The sequence below is a fragment of the Mya arenaria genome, chromosome 9, assembly GCF_026914265.1.
Source record: "Mya arenaria isolate MELC-2E11 chromosome 9, ASM2691426v1".
NCBI lineage: Eukaryota > Metazoa > Mollusca > Bivalvia > Myida > Myidae > Mya > Mya arenaria.
The window spans coordinates 16,175,865-16,194,814 of NC_069130.1; the positions used below are offsets into that span (position 1 = coordinate 16,175,865).

The 18,950-nt window shown below is 34.7% G+C and overlaps 1 protein-coding gene across 3 annotated transcripts; it reads right to left on the reverse strand.

Annotated features, from left to right (window-relative positions):
* Positions 1–3,261: 3,261 nt before the first annotated feature.
* LOC128246783 (uncharacterized) lies at positions 3,262–17,572 on the reverse strand. 3 transcript variants are annotated; one of them, XM_052965222.1, is made up of 4 exons: positions 12,719–12,950; positions 6,843–6,975; positions 5,995–6,149; positions 3,262–4,279 (listed from the first exon to the last, which is right to left on the reverse strand). In XM_052965222.1, exons 1-4 carry the CDS (start codon positions 12,783–12,785, stop codon positions 4,185–4,187), a joined length of 450 nt encoding a protein of 149 aa, XP_052821182.1. In that variant the 5' UTR covers positions 12,786–12,950; the 3' UTR covers positions 3,262–4,184. The 3 variants fall into 3 exon arrangements, 2 of the variants coding, with proteins under 2 accessions (XP_052821182.1, XP_052821181.1); XM_052965221.1 differs by having other exon boundaries at positions 3,262–4,675; positions 12,719–12,946; XR_008263358.1 differs by lacking the exon at positions 12,719–12,950 and adding an exon at positions 17,275–17,572 and having other exon boundaries at positions 3,262–6,149.
* Between the last annotated feature and the right edge of the window lie 1,378 nt (positions 17,573–18,950).

Here is an 18,950-nt window from a genome sequence, read left to right on the forward strand (position 1 = left end):
TCCTCCATCTGACGCTGTATCAAAATCAAACTGTCGCGACTGACTTTCTCAGGAGTTGGCGTAAGGACACGAGTTCTGTCTGCATCAAAACGAGGAGTGCTAGAAGTTTCCAATACCCTGTACCTCCCTGATTTTCGTAGCTGCTCTGCAAAATAATTCAGCTTCTCATCTTGGATCCCAGTGATTTCACCAGTAGTGTCCATTTTATCAACAACTTCGTGAATATTTCCAAATGTTTATGTTGTATGAATAAGAAATTTGGAATCTATTCAAATTTTGTTCATATATGACTATGAGTTTGAATGAATTGAAATAATTGTAATTATATTGAATTGAGAATTTTATGTGTTGAAAATCAACACTTTGTTATTTATTGATGTTAGCGAATGGTCTGACAATGTTAATCACTAAATAAATGTGTAAAACTATTATGTCAATGAATATATGTATCACTATGAAGATGACCAAGTGTGTGCAGAATACTGTATAATTTAATAACCAGATTTGCAAATTTAAATTAGACTGAAAATTGAGTTCATTAAATGAAAATTTATTTCATTTAATAAACTTCAAAACCTTCACAACTCCTGTAATTTTTCAGAGCGCTCTCAAAATAATACTGTTCTTGTATTTTCAAAATAAAAGATCAGTATTCAGAAACTAATAAAAATATTGCAATAAAAATGATTACTAAAGAGACCCATATATAACATATAATACTACTACTATGTTCAAACTGCACTCTCCCCTTCTCTACGTACAAAGTGTAAACACTAATCTTTGCTAAAACCTAAACAACTATGTGTCTATCTGTATAAAGTACCACAAAAAGAACCTAGTGAATCTGACCCTAATTTATGCATTTTTTTACAATGTATACAAATAACACAGGGGTATAGTAGGGGTATAATATACCGGCGGGCTCAAAGACAAAGTGAAAAACTAACACAAGGGACTTGTAGAAAGAAAGAGAAGAATGGATGTATTAAGTCAATAAAATGCCTTTATATTATCAATTAGTTGTTAAGTAAATGAATGGAATGCGATATTAATTGCACACCAACACCTTTGTTATGCTACAACTGCAACAGGATGTGTAAGAGCTGCATGCTGTGCTGTGCCCAGGCAAGTTCACTCAAAATACAATCTGAAAAATTACATAAAATATTTAAACAATTGAAAAATAAATTCATAAAGCAATCAATCAAAATATCAAAATTAATTATTTAAATATTCAAAACACTAAATAAATTTTTCATATAGTAAGAAGTCCGAAGTTCCAATGTGTAATGTTGATCAATGTAGAATATCACCGATGAAATGCTTATGTTGATTAAATCAGCTGTCAAATCAAGGAAACTGCTATTAAAATAGTCTAAGTTTCACTTCCAATGAAATAATGTACTTAATAGTGTCAATATTCTCACAGGACACTTAGATATACCAAACACAACCACGCACTTATTATATTAGTGTCAAATGAAACATAAATAAGACGAAATGTCATCAAAATCGTATGACAATTTAAAACCGGATATTTACAACCATTCACTGTTGACCACTGGTTCCCGGTCTCGTCCCGGAAGACCTATAACATGTGCTCGCCATGTGCTTGATCACGTGTGTAGTCATGTGACCGCGCTCGACGAAACGACCAAACCGTGCGGAATGAGCTGGATTTTGACCCAAGGCCGAAACCCAAAAGCTACACTGGCCACCAATGTCGCGAATGAAAATGGTTCGTCTCTCAGGGCGAATGGAATTACCCAAATACACTTTTATAAAGAAATAAAACAATAAAGTTTCCAAATTTATCACGATGTTTACGTCTCCATCGACAAAATATGAGTGCAAATACATCAAATTACACAAAAGACAAATTCACACAATGCCAACATGTATATTATAGTAATAAATCATACCTGGAATTATCCAAATACACTTTTATAAAGAAATAAAACAATAAAGTTTCCAAATTTATCAAACGATGTTTACGTCTCCATCGACAAAATATGAGTGCGCTGTGCACGAGGAAAATACAGCTACCAGCTGTGCACCAGGCGAACTACTTAAGTAAATATAGAAAGTGAAAGCGAAAATGAAACTGAAATTAGCATATGAATTAGTGGATGATAGGAATGACTGAAATGCCTGAAAGGAATGAAAGAATAAGAAAATGGATAATCACAAGAAAGATGGACTTTGACAGTACGTGTACTGGATAAACATACATGTAGACATATGACACTAACACAAACATATATAGAGCAGGGCAAATTGACCTCGCGACACCGGCATATTAATTTAGTGTCATAACAGCTTCATTAGATATCCATATTCTATTAGATTAATCTCATATTTCACCAGGTCCTCCAGTACCGGTTTGAGAGCGAAAGCCAGAGTTTGATTGGGGTAACGTGTCTAAAGTAACAGATACTTATACGTTTCACTATTACTGCCATTCCAGTGGTTACACGGGTATATGTTTTGATCATGTTCTGATGTGTAAATGACAAAATAAAAATATCGAACGAAACTTTATCTACATTTGTCGTTATTCTAACGATGGTAGAACCAAAAGTTGTTACACTCTCCCTGGATACTTGCATGAATACCAACAGTACTGACGGTAAGTATATATCGTTTATATAAGTATATAATTTATCCCAATAAAATCTTTTTTATTGGCACGTGTGCTTCAGAAAACAGTTGCGAATGCTTTTCAGTATCCGTATTACACATTATACCTTGGTTATATGATTTTGCAATTAACTGTTTTACAAACACCAGCTCAGCTACATCAGTCATTAGCTCGGACGTAAATTGAGGTCCTCTATCACTCAGTACTTATATGATCGGTCAGTGTTGGATATGGAAAAGGAATTTGATAGGCATATAATAAAAGTGACTATGTTTACCGTGGAAATGCTTTCATCTCAATTTCGAACAATGATTTCACGGCGAGGTTATATGATCGGTCGTAAAAAATTACGTCATTCGGTGAACACCAACATTTTGCGTTGCTTTCCAAACTTAAGGATGCATTTAAGATTAAATGATCTTGAAACGTCAATTACCTATTCAAACTTCTTAAATTGCCAACTTAAAGGAAATTCTTAAATTGTTTTCTTTTTGGTTCGTATTTAGTTTAAGTGAAAGAGAATAAACATTTTTATTTGTGTTTTTGTAACAAATGTTGATGCCTTCCAAAATGGCAAACGATGGGCAAAAAGACAACACAGCAAAACAAGAAACTACACAGACATCCGTAATGTGTTTATTATGCAATATATTTACATACACATTTTATTATTTGGATAGAAATTTCATATATTCTATTTTACACGTCACATTTGTTCAAATATGGCTTTACAATCTAACATCAATATTGTTAACTAGCATTTACATTTGAACACCAAATGATTAAAAGAGCAAGTTCAATGGCAATAATACATCCTAGATGCCTAACAATTAACCAACATTAAGTTTAGAACACAAGTTGTAAGATAAAATAGGCACTTAATGAACGTCATTCCGCCTCACACAATCACAAACAAAACGCCATATACAGTTGTCGGTATTAATAAGTGTTAGGGATATCGTCTTAGCACGGTCAACGAATTCTACGAAAGAAAATCAATAGGGTTTGTCCAATAATATATCAAAATAGTATTAACGCTAACCAGGCACAAAAACAGAATAAGAAAGTACAAATATAAACAGAACAACAGTGGCACATCTAGAATGTGGTCTGTTTGTGGTCTCTCACTCATTCCGAGCAGCTATTGCTTTAACCTGGTGCCACGTAATATGGAAAAAATGAGTTAATGAGTCTTGCTTTCTCTATAACTCTCATTAATAAAATTAGAATGCAATGAATCGTTTAGGCATAGTGAGAATCGAGTACGCTAACCACTGCGCTAACCGGACAACCTCGATCGCGAATCACCATATATTGATTTAAATAGTGTACTAAGCATATCATGTACATGTCTGGTCATCGAAATGAAGCCTCGGGTTCTATATAGATAATTGATGAGAATGAATAACAGTAAAGTTTTCTAAAATGATATTAAAAATTATTTAAACAGTTCTGAAAATAAATAATCAGCTTTATGTGTAAACATATGTATTAAGTTGCGTTATAAATGGTATTGTCGTGGATATGAACGCCGTTGGGCTGGTTAAAGTACGCGTGGAGTCATTCGGACACCACATACTATAAGAACCCAAACTGCATTTAAACCCCGAAAGTGCCACCAAATCAAGCGATTCTTTCCTGAAATGAGAACAATTCTGTTTGATTTACAAGTAATCGAAGGTACACGCATGTCAGCTTATAGTCTTGCTACAACTCATGTGCTCTTTTCAAAAATCAACTACTAGTATACTTCACAGCAATCACAGTCTATTACAAATTTAAGTATATTGACTACTGAAAACAACGTGAACAACTTTGGTTTGTAGCCAATCCAAATAACAGCAACTATCATGCCCAACAAGGCCTCAATACACCAGGCTATAAACGAATTATTGAAAATTCTTCCAACGGCGGTACCAAGGCATAGAAAAGCAAGAACTCCCCCAATACATATAGCTGCTGGACCCAAAAGGCACCTAACAAAACATGCGACTTGAGCATCTGTGAATTTGTGGAAGTTTTCACACCATACGACTGGAAAAATAAAAAGTACATTTTAACACTGGGAAATCAAAGACACATATTTTTCAGACTGTCATATCCCCTGCTGTATTAAGACTAGTTTTTTTTCCAGCATTTTGATACTGGATAATGATAAACAAATCTCTAAAACTACATGTGTACCTTAAATTAAAATATGGGTTTTGTTCTGTTTTAAGCTGCACTCTCACAGATTGAAAGCTTTTTTATTTTTTGTCTTAGAACGAGCCGAATTATGCAAACATGCATGAACACCAGTAATGTAAACTTTTCATATTTAAGAAATTGATGATTTATGCATTTTCTTAAACAGTTAGTAACACTTTTCCCCATAACACATAAATGTTCGAACGGAAATATGAAAATCTGCGATCTGATCTTTTGTAAGCAGTCCTATTTCACTGTTTTTTTTTTTTATTTTAGATAATCATGCAAACATTGGCCCATTCAAATACATAAAGGTTGTCAAAACGGAAAATCTGTGAGAGTTCAGCTTTGTGGTGTTTATCTGCTAGGGTGCCAATTTGTGAAAACAATATAATGTCAAGTATTCCATTTAAGCAAATTTGTTTTAAAACAATATGAAGCAATATGATATGGGTATGAATATATCCAGGGTTATGTGTCCTGCACTTCATTCGATAAAATCTATCTTACTATCAATTAGAATGTCAAAACCTAAAACAGACGTTTGAAGTAATGTTCCGGACAAAAAAATAGTGTGTAAATGAACACAGGGCAGATACCAAAGTAATACAGAAAATAAAGGTTTCTTAACACTGCCATTCCCCTCAATATGATATATCTGAGTTTGAAGTTTGAAGGCTTATAGAGTTAGGCTTGGGCTGAGAGATTTTTGTGCATTACTTTCTCTCATTATGACACATCAGTTATCTATACCAATTAAATCATAGGGGTTGTGCTTTGGATACAATTTAAGTATAGAAAAGAACAAACGGCAATAACATATTGCAGTCAGAGTTATGGTTTCCGTGCTCCGGAAAAACATAAGCATAAAAAGAAAACAAAGCTTAATAAGGATGAAACACAATAACAATGGCAACTATATGTACATCTAATTATAACAAGCGCTGGATACTACCGTCGAATACTATTTAAAATCAATGCGCTAAAAGAAGTTCAGATAAAAGGCATAGCAAGTCCTCTAAGTTGCCTCATATGTGAGAGTGTCGAAGGAACAACTTATGATAGCATACTCCTAGCTACTAAATTAAACATATGTTAATCAATGACTTTACAAATATCAATCCGTTTTATAAGAATCGGGCAACCTTAAAAACTACGAGGCTTACCTTCACAGAACTTCCATTTAAAGGGATATGCTGGAAACATAGAACTAGCATGTGTGTCTCGAAGCGCACTTCGCATGTGCAGAACACACGATTCTATTTGCTCACGCTCTCTCCAAATTGATTCAGCAACGCAATGCAGCAACTCGTCCACCAATCTGAAAAGGCGTATCACAATTATTGTAAAAATATACTTACTTTTAAGTATAACGGTGTTGGTTATAATATTTATGCAAGATGGCTCATCCTTTTAGCAATGCGATATTAAGCTCGATAGCCCGAACATTCTACTGACTCCTTATCAGCTCGATGTTCTGTTTGACATTACAGTTACAAAGTTCAATCGGTGAGCCGTCTTTCATCTCACGTTCAGCTCGTTATTTAAAATCATGAATTCCAAAGGCCCAGCTGGCGCGTCATGCTGCTTTAATTATAACTTCGTCGTTTAAATGTCGATCTAAATATCCAGGTGAATAGCGAGCTAATTACAGCAAGACAATAACAATTCGGCTCTGATTGTTTACCTGGATATCTTGTTGATTGACTAATCAACTCGACATAAGGGTCTTATGACTTAAAGAAAATCTGAAACACTTAGGCTTTTTATATGTAACGAAAGATCCAATTTCACGAAGACTAATACTAAACCATGTATTTTAAATGACAGTATATTTAAATATATTACTTCGTGGTTCTATATATGAGGACTACTCAAAGTTCGAAAATAGTATTTAAAATGATTCTACACATTACCGAAAACGAGTTTTAAAAAAGGTAATGATTAAATTTCTTGCTTTAATATGTTTCTGCAGTTAATAGTTAATAGTTAATAGTTAAAAGACGGCACTTACGTGCATGTTCCGTTCGTTATACTAACGAACCAACTTAACATTCTGACATATCCAATATGCTCGTATGCTGACTTCTCGAAAACCTCTGAGATAGCCTTGACATCGGTACAAACATGCTCCGGCGCTAGGCTTCCTGCAATGTTATGTAAGTCGTATCTACACCTTGTATACATATTGCGTACTAAAGTAATGTTAACATACACGCAAAACGGTTTACCAGTAGTTTTGATGCGGTTTATATCAGCATCTTATAATACAAAAATAATTGAAAAAATACACTTTTATAGACTGCGTTTAATATAGGGGTAAATTTCCACCACAGGTTGGTCTATGTAATTTGAAGATATTAAAAGCTTTCAATATTATTGTTTATAATATAGGCAATAATATTCCTCCCAGCTATGATAAAAAATGATTTAAACGCTTTCATACAATTTAATTGTGAATTGCAGACGCAATAATTTAAATAATCATTAATTACTCATTAATTAATCATACTTCCGTGACACTTCAAATGAACTTATATGCATAATCTATTTACGATATATTCTATAAGCGTTTGTATTGTTTTCTACGGCATTCTTATCATCAACGCGTATATAAAAATTTATACAAAACATGCACAATTTGGTCTTTCAGTTTAATTTCGAAATTGGCAGTTTCTGGAACTAAACGTTTTGCTGTTAACGTCCTATTTACGTTAAGATATATTTATGTGGAATATAACATTCACAGCATACAAATTATTCACAGCTCACGTCCTGTTAAATTAGACCTGTTCATGTGGACTATTATGTACACAGCTGACGTGCTGTTAACGTAAATACCTACTTGCTAATGCCTTGAGTACTTTGTCTAAATGCTTTTATGCCGTGTTCACTTTGTGTTCATGTGATTGTGTACTATCTTAGTTGTTTCTATGTTGTGTACACTGTGTCTCTAGACATCGTGTCTCTATATGGTTGCACCTTGTGTCTTTGTGTCAATGCGATGGTGCCGCGTGTTCACTTTCCTGTGGGCAAGTGCTTGAAAGTTTAATTTTGACCATTGTGATTGCGTCCTCATTAATGTGTCACTGCATGTATGTGCCTGATGTACTTTTTCCCCATGTGATTGTGACTTGTGTAATTTGTCCCTTTGTGCTTGTGCATGGTGTATGTTGTCCAAATGTGTTCGTGTTTTGTTATGTGCTGTTGCCATGTACACTATGTCTCAATGCATTTGTTTTTGTGTATTATGTCTTGTTTACTTTATATTAATGTGCATGTGCCTTGTTTACATTGTCCTTAGATGTATGTCATTTCATTACCAATTGCGGTAGTGCCTTCTTCAATGTGTCAAGACGTGTTTGTTTGTCCTGTAGCTTGTCATTGAGCGAGTGTACCTTGTGTACTGTGTTCCTTCTTGCCAGCGCTTTGTGTACTTTGTCCCCATGCGTCTGCCCTGAGTGATTTGTATTTCTTGTCCCTTTTCGATTGCTTCTTCTGCAATATGTCGCGGTGAGGTTGTTTCATTCTGTACCTTGTTCCTGTTGTACCTACTTGCCTTGTGCACTTTGTCCCTTGCGATTTTGCGTTGTGTTTCTTATCAATTGTGCGTTTTGTACTCTGACTATATCCAAATATTCACATCTGTTAGTGTCTTCGTTTTTTTACCTCATGTGCTGGTGCCTTGTTTGCTTTACCTACATGAGTGCTTTGTCCTTATATTTTTGCCGTTTATACCTTGTCCCTTTGTATTTATGCCTTGTGTTTTTGTCCCTTTGTACACGTGCCTTGTGTTCTTCGTCCCAATGTGTTGTGCCTTGTGTTTTTGTCCCTTTATGTTGTGCCTTGTGTATTTTGTCCCTTTGTGTTGTGCCTTGTGTACTTTGTCCCTATGCATTTGTGTCTTGTGTTCTTTGTCCCTATGTACTTGTTCCTTGTGTACTTTTTCCCTATGTATTTGTGCCTTGTGTACATTGTCCTTATGTGTTGTGTCCTGAGTAGTTTGTCCTTTTGTATTTGTTTCTTATGAAATTTGTCCCTATGTTGAAATGGGCCGTGAGCCGGTAAATGACCCGGTTACTTTAGCATCTTCACCCGGCTGATTTCCCTGCATCAACAAAAATAAATTCTGTTATTTTTGGTATTTTTTTTTCTGATTACATCCGTTTAAAACCCTGATTGTTTGTATTGTTTATTTTGGTTTCCGCGCGTTCCAACTACAATACAGCATTAGCTCGAAACGTGACGTCGTTAGTCGCATCCTTCTCTGGGATGTTTTCAAGTACTAGGTTTTGGTTTTTCAGCGTTCTGAATACAATAACATTAGCTCGATGCATGACCTCATCAGTTGCATCCCCCTCCGGGGATGTTTTGAAGCTATTAATTTGCGAAGCAATGAAGGGTGAAAAAAGTATACTTTTCCCCAGATCCCAAAAAGCGTAGTAAGTTTGCAGCATGACCATGTCTGGCCTTCTGTTAGTCCTATTTCCATTTACACAACAGTCCTTTTTGTATACGCGTGTTACCCGGGTGTAAACAAGTTGAAACAAGCTTGCAGCGTTGTCTCTGCTAAGAATAATCCATTATTTTGATGAAGTTTACATATACGTTGGGTTAAATTGTGTACGCTTTACATGTCACAAAGTATCCTGATATTTCTTTTGGAAATTGAAGATGTTATACAATTTTCCTGAAACTGAATTTGACAGTAAATTGGTTTATTAATTAGCCCTCACTAGTGGGGGGAGTACTTAGATTCAGTTTCAGATTCAAGTACATTTATGTAAAGGTTCAATGTTAAAAAATAAACACGCACCAAAGACTAGAAATGTTGGTTAAAAGAGGCTTAAATTCATCCCCCAAGGGGCGTTGCCCCCTGGACCCTAACTGTCGGAGGACACACAAACCACCCAGGCCTACTTTTGGGATATTCCCTGCTACTTAAATTAATGTCTACACCCCTGAATGTATTTGTTCCTTGTGTACTTTGTCCCTATGTATTTGTTCCTTGTGTACTTTGTCTCAAATTATTTGGGCATTGTGTACTTTGTCCCTATGTGTTTGTGCCTTGTGTACTTTGTCCCTATGTATTTGTGCATTGTATACTTTATCCAAATGTATTTGTTCTTTGAGTTCTTTGTCCCTATGTATTTGTTTCTTGTATACTTTGTCTCTATGTATTTGTGCATCGTGTACTTTGTCCCTATGTGTTGTGCCTTGTGTACTTTGTCCCTATGTGTTGGTGTCTTGTGTTCTTTGTGTCTTGTGTTCTTTTTCCCTATGTATCTGTGTATTTTGTCCCTATGTGTTATTTTCGTGTGTACTTTGTCCCTATGTGTTGTGCCTTGTGTGCTTTGTCCCTATGTGTTTGTGCCTTGTGTACTTTGTCCCTATGTAATTCGGCCTTTTGTTATTGTCCCTATGTGTTGTGCCTTGTGTACTTTGTCCCTATGTATTTTTTTCCTTGTGTACTTTGTCCCTATATTTTTGTTTCATGTGTACTTTGACCCTATGTGTAACTGCCTTGTGTACTTTGTCCCGATGTGTTGTGCCTTGTGGTCTTCGTCCCAATGTGTTTTGTCTTGTGTATTTTGTCCCTATGTGTTGTGTCTTGTGTATTTTGTCCCTTTGTATTTGTGCCTTGTGTTCTTGATCCCTATATAGTTGTGTCTTGTACACTTTGTCCCTATATGTAACTGCCTTGTGTTTCTTTGTCCCCTAGGTATTGGTGTCTTACGTACTTTTTTCTTATGCATTTGTGTCTTGTGTACTTTGCCCCTATGTGTTTGAGTCTTGTGTACTTTGTCCCTATGTGTTTGTGTCTTGTGTACTTTGTCCCTATGTATTTGTGCCTCGTGTACTTTGTCCCTATGCATTTGTGCCTTGTGTACTTTGTCCCTATGCATTTGATTCTTGTGTACTTTGTCCCTATGTGTTTGTGTCTGATATTCTTTGTCCCTATGTATCTGTGTATTTTGTCCCTATGTGTTAATTTCGTGTGTATTTTTTCCCTATCTGTTGTGCCTTGTTTGCTTTGTCCCTATGTGGTTGTGCCTTGTGTTCTTTTTCCCTATGTAATTGTACCTTGTGTTTTTGTCCCTATGTGTTGTGCCTTGTGTACTTTGTCCCTATGTGTTTGTGCCTTGTGTACTTTGTCCCTTTATATTTGTTCCTTGTGTACGTTTTCCCTACGTGGTAATGCATTTTGTACTTTGTACCTATGTTTTGTGCCTTTTGTACTTTGTCCCCATCTGTTGGTGTCTTGTGTACTTTGTCTCTATGTGTTTGTGTCTTGTGTACTTTGTCCCTATGTTTTGTGCCTTATGTACTTTGTCCCTATGTTTTGTGTCTTGTGTACTTTTTCCCTATGTGTTTGTGTCTTTTGTACTTTGTCCCTATGTGTTTGTGTCTTGTGTACTTTGTGCCTATGTTTTGTGCCTTATGTACTTTGTCCCTATGTATTTGTGCCTTGTGTACTTTGTGCCTATGTATTTGTTCCTTGTGTACGTTGTCCCTATGAGTTTGTGACTTGTGTAGTTTGACCTTGTGTGTTAATACCTTGTGTACCTTGCCCCTTTGTATTTGTGCCCTTGTATACTATGTTCCTTTGTACACATGCCTTGTGTACTTTGTCCCTATGTATTTGTTTCTTGTGTACTTTGTCCCTATGTATTTGTGTCTTATGTTCTTTGTCCCTATTTATCTGTGTATTTTGTCCCTATGTGTTAATTTCGTGTGTATTTTGTCCCTAAGTGTTGTGCCTTGTGTGCTTTGTCATTATGTGGTTGTGCCTTGTGTTCTTTGTCCCTATGTAATTGTACCTTGTGTTTTTGTACCTATGTCTTGTGCCTTGTGTACTTTGTCCCTTTATATTTGTTCCTTGTGTACGTTTTCCCTATGTGGTAATGCATTTTGTACTTTGTACCTATGTTTTGTGCCTTTTGTACTTTGTCCCTATGTGTTTGTGTCTTGTGTACTTTGTCCCTATGTGTTTGTGTCTTGTGTACTTTGTCCCTATGTTTTGTGCCTTGTGTACTTTGTCCCTATGTTTTGTGCCTTGTGTACTTTTTCCCTATGTGTTTGTGTCTTGTGTACTTTTTCCCTATGTGTTTGTGTCTTGTGTACTTTGTCCCTATGTGTTTGTTTCTTGTGTACTATGTCCCTATGTTTTGTGCCTTGTGTACTTTGTCCCTATGTATTTGTGCCTTGTGTACTTTGTCCCTATGTATTTGTTCCTTGTGTACTTTCTCCCTATGTATTTGTGCCTTGTGTATTTTGTCCCTATGTGTTAATGTCTTGTGTAATATTCACGATTTGTTTGTGCCTTGAGTACTTGGTTCCTATTTATTCGTGCCCTTGGTACTTTTCAACTATGTGTTTGTGTCTTGTGAACTATGTCTCTATTTTTTATGCCGTGTATATTTTGTACCTTTGCTTGTGTATTTTTCCCCGATGTGTTTTTGACTTGCGTACGATGTCACTATATCGTTGTATCTTTTGTAATTTGTACCTATGCTTTGGAGTAAAATTGAACTAGGCTTAAACCTTTAATTGTCGAGGGTATTACTTGTTAGTTTATTCCCATTGCATAAATGCGATTCTTTAAGGTTACAGTAAATAAACAACTTGTGATTCATCATACCCAATAATGACCTAAATACAACGTTTTCAGAAAATATGAAACAAGGAAGATAACGATGATTCATTTTGATTCTTTAAACTTACCAAAGAAATGTATATAAAAATGCTGTTATAAAGCTTTGGGACTGAATGATATATATGTTGTATTTCAAGAACATCTGATTTTAAAAATGTAAAGCTTAACATACTTAAATAACGGTTATATTGAAAGTAAAACAAGGTTAAACAATCATGAAAACATAAACAAACCTGAGAAACTAATCATGCTGAAGGTCATAAAACCGACAAAAATGCTTTTAATTCCATGCATTTTCATTGTTTGTTAATTTTCACACCTATTGAAAATATAAACCAAGCTCTATGTTTATCTTCAACTTTTGATATTCGAAGTTTAAAACTGAACTGAATATAACCTTGACAGATAAACAAAGTTAACCGAGCAGACAATCCACTAAAAAACTAACATAAAGTAATTAGAGCCATAAAACCTTATTTGCACGAAAACGACTGGATTACGATATTCAGCAGTATCATAAATACAGTGCAATTGATTGTATTGAACATAGAGACATATGTTACCACACCGACGCCAATATTTATGTGAAAAACTACAGAAACAAACTCAGTAGCCAAAAGTTTAAACATACACCCCGTTTAATTTCGACCGAGCCTCGAATAATTCCAGCAGAAAAAGATTGTTGACTCGTTCAAAAAATAACCAATGCTAGTTTAGATTGTAGTGTAGTAAAAAATGTCATTTACAACGTGAAAATGTGTCTTTGTTATTCTCAATAAAAGTATAAACAGTATTACAATACATTGGTATCAACGTATGACAAATGTCAAGTTTAAATAACAAATTTTGTTATTTATTAAACCTTTTAGAAATATACATAGGTGAATGAGATGAAACCCAGATCTACATTAATTGAATCGTAAATATTATTAACGATTCTACAAAGTAAATAAATATTACTAAACTTATTAATTCTGCATGAATAATATATACTATCGATAATCTACTTCGAAAGGACAAGATACCAGATGGTGTCGCGAACATCGGAATTAGATATTTTACTATGTTTGTCATATTTAACCAGTTGAACTATTTAATAACTATACCATTTTTTACCCCTGATTTTGACTCCTGATTTACCCCTGATTTTGACTCATGATTTACCCCTGATTTTGACTCCTGATTTACCCCTGATTTTGACTCCTGATTTACCCCTGATTTTGACTCCTGATTTACCCCTGATTTTGACACCTGATTTACCCCTGATTTTGACTCCTGATTTACCCCTGATTTTGACTCCTGATTTACCCCTGATTTTGACTCCTGATTTACCCATGATTTTGACTCCTGATTTACCCATGATTTTGACTCCTGATTTACCCCTGATTTTGACTCCTGATTTACCCCTGATTTTGACACCTGATTTACCCCTGATTTTGACTCCTGATTTACTCCTGATATTCTTCCCGCTGTTACAGTATTCCGTGGTCTCGATTTGTCATTGTCTGCTGCAGTATATATAAATGAGACAAAGCAAAAAGGACCACAGAGTTTTCAGAGTTCAGTTGGTAGAAAGGTTTCTTTTATGAATCATAATATTACGAAACTTTAAAATTAGTTGAATGTTTATGTTTAGAATTGATGATAATTATTATTGTATGTATTTAGATAATGTTAACAACATGATGAATAGTAAAAGTTAGAAAGTTATAATGTGCTCTTTATTGCTAAAAAAGTTAGGTATCTTAATGTGGCAAGAACTTCTAAAACAAATAGCTCAAAGGATTATGGACGAAAATAAATTTAATCAAATCAAAGTAAAGTCCGCTACAGATGATCCTTAATCGGCAAATACAGTATAATGACAAAAAATAACGCAAGGATCATGTTGCTGTCTCATCTGAATTTCCTCGTTTAACAAAACAGCGCATACTGGTTTCCCAGTGCTTTTATTACCTGTAATAGTATCATTTATTTTGATATAAGGGTCTTACGTGTGAAATTATTTTACTTATAAACAGAAAGTGGAATTCCCTTTAAACATAGTTTTTGTATATTAAGGTATCAACACATGGATACAAGAAATAAAAGAGTATTTAAAAATGTCATAATTTGTCACGTATATCAATTTTAGCGCGAGTTAACAAAAAGTAAACTGGATCACATTGCCTAGTTTCTGTACCTGCGTAATTTAATAGTGCGGAAACTGAATGTCGTAAAATAAGCAAGTGTTAAATAATTATTAAATACTACGCCCATAAATGAATGTTTATAAAGTGCTGAAAATGTATCGGTCCTTTTCATATGTTATTATTAAATAAGATCTCGTTCAAAGTGTTTCAAATCATGTCAATAAATTAGTGGAAACTAAAATGACATTCCCAATAGTCTAAAATCTAACACCACCTCCTGACAATGCAACTCAACTCACTCCTTTATTGCATAAAACATATAAACAGGCTTATAGCAAGGCATATAAAGGCATGGAAGTATGCAGTATCTAAAAGTGTTCACATAAGAGCAAAATATTACTATGGATGGAAGTGAAATTCAATCCTAATTTTTCATTGTAGATTTACTGTTACTGACAGGTTATTTCAGAGTTTCCAGATAATTTATTGACAAATATTTGCTTTTTTGCTCATTTGTAATACTAGATTTTATACATATATTTATATGAGTCGCGGTGTGTTTATGTATCGATCACATTCACTATGCTAATGATGTGGTGATTTCCTAAATTAAAAACAGAGTTTTCCTTATCTTTGATAGTTTTAACATATTAGGGCTGTTTTCTATTTGTAATGACTGTATATGGAGAATACATTCAATATAATGGATAAAGAAACAACAGTCCTACACATTCTCAATTTTAAAGGTTATATTTTACTTGAAACTTCTTCTAATAAACTATAACGTCAGAGAATTACCTCTCGTGATATAATGATACAATAACAGATACAGGGACAATCACGGAAGTATTCCATCTTACCAATATCATGTTTAAAGGTACACGGAGAGAGACCACACCTATACATAATACATCAAACAAGAGCCATACTGCTTCAAGACAGCAAACATTACACAGTTATTAATGTATCTTCATTGGAACTGTTATGGCAACAGCCCTGGTACGGTCAGTAAAAGCGATCGTAATTACAGAAAGCCCTTTAGCTTTTAACAGAGCCATACGGCTTCAAGACAGCGAAAATTACACAGTTTTCAATATATCTTCATTCATCAGTAACTGTTATGGCAATCGCCCTGATACGGACAGGGTAAACGTTAACTAACGATGGTAAATATAGAGACTGGCCCGATAGCTTTAAATAAAGTCACTATCCTGTTTAAACGTGCTAGCACCAAGGCCGAATAAATACTAAACAAGATGCATTTTCCTACAAAAACAGCTCACATTCCAGATTTTGAGTCAGCTTTAAATTTTATAGAGTAAGGTATTAATTACAATATATTATCATATTTTCAATACCACACATTCTTAAAGTACTTATCACCGAACTCTAACCAGACGGAATATATTAAAACATTAACTCATCGGCCTCCCCCGCACGGGATTTTTATTATGACAAAATTCAAAGTTTAACATGGAATTCCTTAAACCTCATAAGGGTTACTGGGATTTCTCATAAAGAGTATTTTATAAAAATAGCTTGAAATATTCCCTAAATATTAGCTAGACTTGTATAAATTAGTAGAACAATACGAAGGGTCATTCAAAACTAGACAGGTGGATTGAACGGGCGTTTATTTGATTTACTGAAATATTACAATATACCTGAATAATATATATGAAACGTATAATCACTTCATGAAAAACGATACAAAATAAGAAAAATCAATTTTGATTTAAATAATGGGTGAAAGAATTTGTTATAAAAATTTCAACAATTTAGCAGGAAGGACTTCACACTTTGTTTCTGTTATATCAGTATCAGAGATGATTCGAACGGCACTGTTGTAAGTAAACATAAGTGTTTCTTTTCGTGAAAGATCTATATCCGTCAAAGTACATGCCTTTCGAATCAATCTTACTTTTTCCTTGCTCACGTTAATTTTTTATTAGCAAAAGACATGCCTTTTATGATTTCAATCAAATTTTCAGGTACTTTTAAACAAGCTAAATTTAGATTCTGTTTTCAAATGATGTACTAGGCATTCTTAGCTACATTTAAAGGACGCAAAGTACACCATCTATTATTGCATTACATATAATATCAACAATTTTCAAACTGGGATGGCATTTAATTTTGGTCTTAATTGAATCTTAAAACGGCGTAGCTAATCGGAATACTTGTTATTATAACAGACTAATAAAAGTGATGAAGTCAATGATGTATGACATTAAGATTGAGTTAAATTGCATATTAAATACCAATTGATCTGAATCAAAGATTTCCATTACAAAAGTCTGCCATTCAATCTAAAGATAATAAAATGAATCAATATTTGTATCGACTTTATTGTTTTACAATTGTTTAATATTTCTTTCTAAGCTGTCTTGGAAGGATCATTCAGTTTCCGATTTTTTACTGCGACATAAGTACTTCAAACTAAAATAAGCATTCACATTATTACAATGTTACTGTGTTTATTTGTCTATTTTGCGTAGGTATTTGATTAGAGTTCAAGCAAATATAATTGGGTTTTTAGCCCGTGCCGTTTATTTCGTTTGAAATAATAAGCTTCATGAATGTCACTTGACATTTGCTTTAGCACACGTGCAATGAAAACGAATGAAGTGTTTTTATTGTACAAATGTATCGTATACCTTTGGGACGATTGCGCGCATCCTATCCGATCATCATGTTTATCCGCATACATGTAGCTATACTCATGCATATATTCAAATAATAACTGTATCCCATTTTGATGTTCACAACCTAAGTCTGTCCAATATTACGTTACAATTTATCCGTATACAAAATATGTCCAGGTTTTAGATTATTATTTTAACTATAAATTTAAGACATGTTTATTTAATCCTAGCACTGTTATGTGTGCAAGTTATCCATGAGAGTTACAAATCATCTGATGTAAACATCAGTTTGTTACTAAAGTCATCTGCGTTTTTTTGTTAATGTTAAATACCTTGAGCAAATATTTTGCAATACGAGATACCCGACACAATTTATATACACATTCAGTTTTCAGTGGTTTGAATAACCCATTGAGATGTAAACTTCATAACACAGTTAACAGCGAGCATTCAGCTTGTTTTGTTATAAGGTAAATGAGTTGACTTATATTTCAGGATACTTGTTACATGCACTGGAGCGGCAGTAAATGCGACTGGTGAGGATATTTTGTTAATATCAATTTTATGTTGCAGTAAAGAATTGTCAAAGAAACGTCTGAAAATAATTCAATATAATTGTTAAATTTGTTTTTGCTAACTTCATTGTACGTTCAATATTAAAAGATTATACCATGACGAACATGCTAAAATGGTCATATTTTTTAAACTTTCTTTTTAAGTTTGTGGTCAAACACAAATAAATTCAAATACAAAAATCTGCTGCGGAAGCCTTCCTCATGCAAGGTTCATAGGCGGATCCGAGTTGGGATGTTTTCAAGGTAAGGATTAAAAGGTGTTATCTTCGTAGCTCAACCACACGATTTTGTCCTAGCAGTGTTATTTGATTTATATTTCGCTTTTATTATGCCCCCCCCCTTTCAAAGAAGAGGGTTATATTGCTTTGCACATGTCGGTCGGTTTGTCGGTCAGTCCGTCGGTAGACGAAAGCTTGTCCGAGTGATAACTGAAAAATTCCTAAACGTATGGCCATTAAACTTGACATGAAGGTTGGGCCTGACTAGTTGATGACCACTATTGATTTTAGGGATTATCAGGTCAAAGGTCAAGGTCACAGTGACCTTTAATGGTAAAATAATTTTAAAGTTTGTCCGAGTGATAGCTCAACAATGCCTACACCAATGGCCCTAATGCTTGACTTGGAGGTAGGGCCTTACCAGTAAAATGAACCCTATTGTTTTTGGGGGTCATCGGGCAAAAGATCAAGGTCACAGTGACTTTGAATGGTAAAAGCTTGTCCAAGTGATAACTCCACAATGCCTGCACCCATGTCCCTCATACTTGTCTTGAAGGTTGGGCCAGACCAGTAGATGACCTCTATTGTTTCTGGGGGTGATCAACCCTAAGGTCAAGGTCACAGTGACCTTAAATGGTAAAAGTTTGTCCAAGTGATAACTCCTCAATGCCTGCACATATGGCCCTCATATTTGACTTGGAGTTTGGGTCTGACCAGCAAATAACCCCTATTGTTTTGTGGGTTATCAGGCCAAAGGTCAAGATCACAGTGACCATGAATGTAAAAAGGTTGTCCGAGTGATAAATCGACAATGCCTGCACCCATGGCCCTCAAACTTGACTTCGAGGTTGGGCCTAACCTGTAGATGGCCCCTTTTGATTTAAGGGGTCATTGA